Consider the following 8,937-nt stretch of genomic DNA (forward strand, 5'->3'; position numbering starts at 1 on the left):
ATCTACTCACCTCCCATCCAGTAGTTACACAAGCTAGGCGACTGACAATCTCCTGAATCTACTCACCTCCCATCCAGTAGTTACACAAGCTAGGCGACTGACAATCTCCTGAATCTACTCACCTCACATCCAGTAGTTACACAAGCTAGGCGACTGACAATCTCCTGAATCTACTCACCTCACATCCAGTAGTTACACAAGCTAGGCGACTGACAATCTCCTGAATCTACTCACCTCACATCCAGTAGTTACACAAACTAGGCGACTGACAATCTCCTGAATCTACTCACCTCACATCCAGTAGTTACACAAGCTAGGCAATTGACAATCTCCTGAATCTACCCACCTCACATCCAGTAGTTACACAAGCTAAACAAATGACAATCTTCTGAATCTACCCACCTCACATCCAGTAGTTACACAAGCTAGGCGACTGACAATCTCCTGTATCTCATCAATTTCTGGATCCCTGGTGATCAGAACAATGCATTCTCCTTGATGGTAAAATATCTTCAAACTAAATAAAAGAATAAACATACCAAAATTTTGCTTTGTCAGTTTCATTAGTAATCACATGAGCAGAGTTTAAAAATAAAGATTTATAGTTACTTGCTAAAAATATAAAACAATAAGATGCACACCACTAGGTTTTATGACTTTCAGGCTATTGGTATGTAAAAATAAGTCTTGAGAAACTCTTACAAACTGGACAGCTTTATTTACTAGTGAAGATGTGCATATATTATGATTTATACACACTCATTTAACTGTGATAGTCATGACCAGCAAACTGGTTTAACTGTGTGAAGAACAAACATGATCAAAAACAATCGTCTTCACTCATTTGTATAAAATAACCATCAAAACAATAGTCACTCATACTTAGATCACCATATAAAAATCAGAAGCATACCAGCCTGTATGAGATGACCATCCAAGAACTGAAGCTGAAGGACATGCAAAAATAATTTCTTTTGTGCTTTCTTCAATCAAGACAATGGTGTGTGCCGATATTCCCAGTAAACAATTGATCTTACACAGTTCCTCAAAATCTTCAACCTACCAAGAAGTTTAAGTATTTATCATGTTACTACTAAAGAAAAATAACCAATCCCTAAAATTTAACAAAGAATAAAAACTTATGAATAAAACGTATCCCCAAAATTAAAGTACATAAGAAGTTCCTCTCATGCTAGGTTTCCACTGAAATCATATATTTCAATTACTGCTACAGTGGTTTGTCTCTTACCATTAGGAGCTTTTTTAAAACAATATAGAATGAATTAAAATCAAGATTCAATCATAGTTTCTTAATTAAAACTGGAGGGTGGTATGGGATATGTCTTTATAGAATAAGCTGCTAAACTCTGGAGGACGGCATGGGATATTTATTTATTTACACAATAATTTGCCAAACCCTGAAGGGTGGTGTTGGATGTCTTTACAGTACAAGTTGCTAAACCATGGAGAGCAGTATGGGATGTCTTCACAGAATAAGCTACTAAACCCTGGAGGGTGGTATGAATATGTCTTTACAGAATAAGTTACTAAACACTGGAAGGCAGTATGGGATATGTCTTTACAGAATAAGTTACTAAACACTGGAAGGCAGTATGGGATAAGTCTTTACAGAATAACTTACTAAACACTGGAGGGTGGTATGGGATATGTCTTTATAGAATAAGTTACTAAACACTGGAAGGCAGTATGGGATATGTCTTTACAGAATAAGTTACTAAACACTGGAGGGTGGTATGGGATATGTCTTTATAGAATAAGCTACTAAACCCTGAAGAGCGGTATGGGATATGTCTTTACACGATAAGCTGCTAAACTCAGGAAAAAGGTTTCAAATAAATGCTAATTAATCCTATATATATGGGTTCATCAATTTGATCTACTTTGTAGCCATGGTACCTTAACTCTGAATGTAATAAATTAAAATTAACAAAATTTGGCAAGCTGTTAGTAAATGTTACAACTTTGCTGTTCACAAAAAAATCTTTTTTTTTTCCCATAAAGTATTTTTTCTAGAGATTTAGTTGTGAATTTATGAAGCCTTTACTGAGTCAGTCTGAGATGAGTGATTTTAATGTTAAAAATACTTCTTATTTCCCAGTTTTCATATTTCAACTAATGAACCTCTAAAACCTACTACACACTCATCAAAAGTCTTTTCCTTGGTAAAAATTTTAAATTCTATCTTTTATTTTCTCTACCCTAATTATGAATGTAAAGTGAAAAGTGGAGAAAAATAAAATAAAATCAAAAATTTATTTATCATAACCTTTTCACATATACTTTCTTTTAATTTTATGGTTTTCTTAGTGTATTTGGAAGTCTTTGGGACTGTAACAAGCAATAAATCTCCCAGCAGGATAACAGAGAGCTTAGGGTAAACAATCTTTGGTTACAACATCAGGAGAGTGAAGAGTTTAGGGTAAACAATCTTTGGTTACATCATCGAGATGTAACCAAAGATTGTTTACCCTAAACTCTTCACTCTCATCAGGAGAGTGAAGAGTTTAGGGTAAACAATCTTTGGTTACAACATCAGGAGAGTGAAGAGTTTAGGGTAAACAAACTTTGGTTACATCATCAGGAGAGTGAAGAGTTTAGGGTAAACAAACTTTGGTTACATCATCAGGAGAGTGAAGAGTTTAGGGTAAACAAACTTTGGTAACATCATCAGGAGAGTGAATAGTTTAGGGTAAACAAACTTTGGTTACATCACACAAAATATTTTTCTTCCCTCTGGGTTTTCTTACCAAACTTAAGTTTAAGATTTTTACATTTTAGTTACTTTTGTTAAAGATTATATAACAATGAATAATATATATATATATATATATATATAAACAAATTATGCCTATTTCTACTTTGGAATGTACTTTGACAAAAGTATTTTTTTCACACTATGTTGGCTGTCCACAAAATAATTCATGTATCTTTTGAATATGGATGTTATAACACAAATTGCACATAAGGCACTAAAATAAATATTTAAATAAATCCTCAATATCACTTTGCATGTGCGTTACAACATTTGTTCACTCCGATTTGCCCATCCTCTATTTTTTCCATCTCCCCTTTCTGGTGTCCTGAGTTTAACATAAATTACTAAGTACAGTATACTATATTAAAATTAATAATAGTATAGATATTAATTTGAAGATCAAACCCACTTGCCATTCTCATCTATTATATTCTCTTTCACAAATTGATGTTTGCAGTTACATCGTTTATAACCAACAGAAAGACAAAGTTTTAACTTACTAAATGATATATAATGCTACCTTGTTCTCAGTAGACATATTTAGTTATTTGAAAGTTGTTATTGCCAAGCTCAGATTGAGCAGCCAAGGGAATTATTTTAAGGCACATATGCCTTAATCAGAAAGCTAGTTAAATTATAAGTTATAAGGCATTCTTTACTTTGGACTTACTATTTTGTGTTCTTAAGTGCATACTTGAAATAAATAAAAATTATTTAATGTATTAGTACCATCAGTACAAAAAAAAGTAAGATGGCAAAAAACATAAAAGTATTAAATTTCATGTTTCTTTATGTGTATTTTTTATTTACTGTTGTAAAAGCAACTAGAATGTAAAAATTACAAATCTATTAGGTTAAGTAAGTTAGATTGAAAAGCTTAAATAATTACTTTGAGGGTCTTGTGCCTTAGTTAGAAAGTCAGGTAAATTACAATAGTTATAAGACATTTTTTGCTTTGTGTGTTATAATTCTGTGTTCTTAGGTGCTTTATATAAGTAAATAAAAAAATCATTTAGTATTCCTGTACCATTAGTATAAAAAAGTAGGCTTAAATTTTATTGGCAATCTACATCGACAAAACAAGATAGCAAAAGTAAGTATTATATTTCTAATATTTACCTTTATATTCTTTTTTATTTTTATAAAAGTAATTAAAATTTAAAAATTAGAAACTTATTAGGTTAGATTAGGTAAGATAAATAAAAATTTGAAAAAGAATTCTTCATGAGGTGTGCTTGCAAGCAGCCTGTGTTACATCATTTAATAGGTAACACGAGTACTGTGTTTGCCTAGAGATTTACAACTTGTGTGGCAGGATTATTAGTTAGACATGGTTCAAAGGGCAATAAAAGAAAAAATTAAGTATAAGCAGATGTATACAGTTGTGAGTATAAATCCATGTAGGATAAACAACTGTTTCCTGTTTCAACCTGCAGTTATTCTAGAAAAAAAAATGGTAATTTAGATTTATTTTGTATTTTTTTTATGGTGGTTACAATGTCAGTCAAATCAACCGAGTCCATATAGAGTTAGGGTAGAGAAAATAAAACATAAAATATAATGTTTTACTAGAAAAAAAAAGCTTGATATTCATTTAGAAGGTTTAGAAGTTACACATATGAAATTTTAAAGTTTTTAGATGAAGAAAAGTATATTTTATCTTATCATGAAATCACTTTCCACTTGAAGCAGTTAACACTAACTCCATATATTCACAGAAAATCTTTAATAAAAATATTTAATTAAAAAAATCTGACTACTGTGTACAAGCGACTTGTAATGTTAACTGAAAAACTTGCCAAATTTCGTGAAGATACACAAAACATTAAAAGTTATAGTATTGAAACTCTGGTAGTTACTTTGAGGTTACAACGTCGGTCACATCAACTGATCCGACATGGAAAGTTTTAACCATATACTTTATCTAATATACCTAAAGATGATTAAAGAGTTACCACAACATGCCCATTTCTTTCTAATTTATAGTTTCTAGATATTGTCTTTTAAAAAAATATATACATACATATAATCTTCACAGAAACTTGTCACAATATAGTATCCCAAAAAGATATTGTTTAACAGAACCACTTATAAAACGGTTTACCTGCACCTTCCAGGATATAGCTCCCTGAATGAAATTGTCTGGGATAAATTTTGGTCGATTACGCTCTTTCTTTTTTCCCCCAAATGAGGGTATAGCTGTGTAAAAAAGAACAGAAAAATAGTAACTTCAAAACGATATTTTTATATTTACACACACACACACACACATTAAATGATTGTTGTGTCATGCTTCTTAACTACAAATCTGAATCTACAGCTCTGACTTTTAAGTGAGATGAAAAAATATGAAAGTGAATTTCTAACTATAGGAGATGACATAATAGCAGTTGAAGATACAGATTGTAACATACAAAATTTTGGCCCAGTCTCCACTGTTGTATTACTGACATGGTCTGTAGCAAGATCTTTCAGCCACTCGAACCTTGTTCTTTGGATCATGGTAACAAACTTTTCTGATTGGTGAGCTGCCTCTTCTGCATTGATGACTGTGAGAAAAGTAATCAAAAATATACCTTCGATATAAGTTGGCCAACATTTACGTTACCCCTAAAGACATCTTAGAGAACAAGTGACATACATAATCAGCCCGAGAGCTTAAGATATATCGTACTATCTGACAGACACATGTAGTTCTATCAGAATAACTAAAACACGTGACTTAACTATTAAACAGGCAAAATTATGAATGATTGATAAGAACAGTCATTTGGATAGCCTATCTGTTACAAAACAATCATGAGAGATCATGTAATTTCAATGAATAATACTCAAAAATAAAGAAATATATATTTCATATCAACATACCTTTTGCTAGAAGAAAGTCAACAAAAGACTTGCACTTTTGGAAAGTTCCACCAGATGGGATTGGAGGCCCAAAAGCTGGGACTTCTTTTGATCGACTAACAGCCACTCTACAATATAGTAAAAATGGAAACACAATAACTATTTTTAATGACAAATTAAACATTGAAGGCAAAAAGAAAAAAAAACAATTAGTTGTTATTGTAACAATTTTTTGTGAAAATTTTAAATTAATAGTAGAAATTTATAGAGTTAATTGAATAATTTTGGAATTTTTTACCTGCAAGTTCAGGCTTTACAACCCCATTCACACAAGTTACACTGAAAATCTGTAAGACGTTCTATGCAAGGCTATGCTTTAATATGGTGATACAAGTGGTTTTCAATTACAAATATGCATTATCTTTTTAATATTAAATAATGATGGTATGAAAGGTAAGACTTAACAGAAATAGAGATGAAAAAAAAAGAAGTATCTACATTGTTTTTCTTTATTCAACCAAATTAAATTTATATAAAAAAAATAACTTATCGTAGGAAAACCATTTCAGTATTGTGTTTGAAGTACTTTTAAACATCTTGAATTAAAAAAAAGGTTGAAGTTTCACGACTGTTTTTACAAATGAAATAAAGTAAAAAAAATGCTAAGAATTATAGTAATTTTTTAACTCCATCTTTAATGACAACATCCTAGCCTCTTAGCCCTTTTTCAGTCTTAAAACATTTGAATACACACTAACCAGTGCTTTTATCAAAATCTTCATTTATTTCAGAATTAACCAACTTTTAAATATAAACTTACTGTACCTGTATGTTGTATTGACAGTGCATGGATCCACAGCTTTCACAACTATGAACACGTGCTGAAAGTTTGAACGGATGTTTTTGGGTGTGAAGGGAAGCGCACCAGGTTCTTGGAATACAATGGTTACAACGTCATTTCCAATATGTCGTTTCCTCAGCACCTAATATACAACATCATAACATAAACTACACACTCAATGTACTAATTCTAATGTCAAAACAATTTAAAAAAATAATTCCCAAACTTCCTTACCACAAACACAGATTACTTTCAATTTAATTCTTTTGCAACTGCCTCGGTGCATTACGCCGACCTAGTGACCACAAAGTAACCATCAGTTTCTATACGATAACTATTAACAACTTTTGATGTTTTGTGTATCTTCATGAAGATTTTCAAACTTTTAGTAAGCATTACAAGATATTTGTAGACAAAAATCAGAATTTTTAATGAAGTACTTTTACTACAAATTTGACAGCGAATATATGAAAAGTGTTGACTGTTCCGAGTGCAAAGTGATTTTTATGTTAAGATCAAAAATACTTTTCTTCATCTGAAAATTTTCAAATTTAATTTGTAATACGTAAAATCCCTAAATAAATGTCAAACTTTATTTTCTGAAAAACTATATCTAATCTGTTATTTCCTCTACCCTAACTCTATATGGAGTTGGTTAATTTGACTGATCTTGTAACCACCATAAATCTTCAAAAATTGAAAAATGTGAAATAAAATGAGTAGTACTGTTCTATCCTTTTTAGTACTGACAAAGAAGTTCCAAAGTACTTCAATGAGTGCGTACATCACTTCAATAAGTGTGTACGTCTAACTCTTTCACATCTATTTCTTATGTACATGTCAGCTGATGAAGTAGAAGTCTGCCAAACATGAATCACCACTCCTGCCATTAGACTGTTTAAGTGACACCATCAATAGCAAATAAGTTCATGCTGAGCAATTACCAAAACTTTCCCATAGAGGTTATAATAATCCCAACTCCAAGAACACAGTGGGAGAGGATTTATCAGCTTGTTTGCAGTACAGTGATTGTAATGAGAATTGTCTAAAATAATGAAAGTATATGATATGGCTCTGTACAAAGTCTGGGCTCATTCAGTAAACTTGGTATATATGTTGATGTCACTTATCCTTCCAGGGTAATAAGAACTTAGCAGTATACATGTACAAATTACGCTTATGAACATGTATACATATTTTTTACTGTTTACTCATAAAAGTTCAATTTTTAGCTATTTTTCTTAGAACATAGAACAACAAATAAAAAAAATATATAGAGAGAAAAACAATGACTTCTAGTACTTACGATGCTACAAAATTGATTTGAACTCGTACATTGTACTTGCTAAGCCTTGCCGTAAGCCTTGTTTATTTTCTTAAATAAAGTGCAAAGACAAATTAATTTTTGTAAATTTCAAAGACGTATTTTAGAAAACCAAACAAATAATTATCAGATTGCTATACTGGTTCACATAAAACCACTGTAATTTATCTGGCTTTCTAACTAAGGTATATGTGGGTTAAAAAAAATCTCATTTCTGCCCAGAGCAATGATTTAGTCAACAGACTTCCCAATTTCCAGTGAAATTACAAGTTCTTATTCAAGCCAATTACAAACGGCTGTCAGATTTACAAAGCTTGGGAAGTGCTCTTTCTATTGGTTATAAACAAGTACTTAAGATGAGTAGACAAGAGATGTAAAATGAAAGTAGTGTGTGAGGCTAGCCTGGTAGATTTGCAATGTATAATGAAATCTCAGAAAATCAAACAGGTAAGAACTTCTCATTTTAGATTCTACCTTGTAAATGTTTGAAATTGGAGGTTCTAATTCCTTAACCACTATATAAATTGTATGATAGGCATAATAAAATATAAACTGAGCAACATGACTCACAAAAAAACATTTTTAGCATTTTTTTTCTTTTTTTTGAATTAAGAAATTAAAACATGTATTAAAATTTGAACTATAAACTATATTGTGATTCCAATTTCATTGACATACAAAGATAATAAAAATGTTTAGTTAAATTTGGAAAATAACTCTAAAATGTCATGACATGTACCCTTTGGCCTGTCCATACAGACGGTTAATGTGTTTAATTTCAAACATTTTATGATACTTTCTATACATATTCCTTAAGGTATTGCCAAAACTAGCTTCCACAAATCCACTGTGCCAGTTTCTATAACAACATAACTAAACTAACTTACTTTTAAATGTTGAGGGTGTACAACCGTAAACTTAATATTCAATAAATCTTTACTTCTCATATAAATGTTGGGAGTGTACAACTGTATAGTTATTATTCAACAAATCCTCACTTCCCATATAACTGTTGGGAGTGTACAACTGTATAGTTATTATTCAACAAATCCTCACTTCCCATATAACTGTTGGGAGTGTACAACTGTATAGTTATTATTCAACAAATCCTCACTTCCCATATAACTGTTGGGAGTGTACAACTGTATA

At 31.2% G+C, this 8,937-nt stretch overlaps 1 protein-coding gene across 2 annotated transcripts in view; it reads right to left on the reverse strand.

Moving 5' to 3' along the window:
• Positions 1 to 8,937, reverse strand: part of LOC106471490 (signal-induced proliferation-associated 1-like protein 2) — a 41,836-nt gene that overhangs the window by 16,755 nt on the left and 16,144 nt on the right. For both annotated transcript variants that reach the window (XR_002613268.1, XM_013932090.2), the window contains exons 8-13: positions 6,449 to 6,606; positions 5,645 to 5,751; positions 5,191 to 5,325; positions 4,881 to 4,975; positions 914 to 1,059; positions 403 to 517 (exon numbers count right to left, since the gene is read on the reverse strand). Coding sequence is in view for 1 of the 2 variants with exons in the window: in XM_013932090.2 (XP_013787544.1) it covers positions 403 to 517; positions 914 to 1,059; positions 4,881 to 4,975; positions 5,191 to 5,325; positions 5,645 to 5,751; positions 6,449 to 6,606 (756 nt within the window). In the remaining variant the exon portion in view is untranslated. The remainder of the gene's footprint in view (positions 1 to 402; positions 518 to 913; positions 1,060 to 4,880; positions 4,976 to 5,190; positions 5,326 to 5,644; positions 5,752 to 6,448; positions 6,607 to 8,937) is intronic.

This window comes from Limulus polyphemus, unplaced genomic scaffold, assembly GCF_000517525.1.
Source record: "Limulus polyphemus unplaced genomic scaffold, Limulus_polyphemus-2.1.2 Scaffold4651, whole genome shotgun sequence".
NCBI lineage: Eukaryota > Metazoa > Arthropoda > Merostomata > Xiphosura > Limulidae > Limulus > Limulus polyphemus.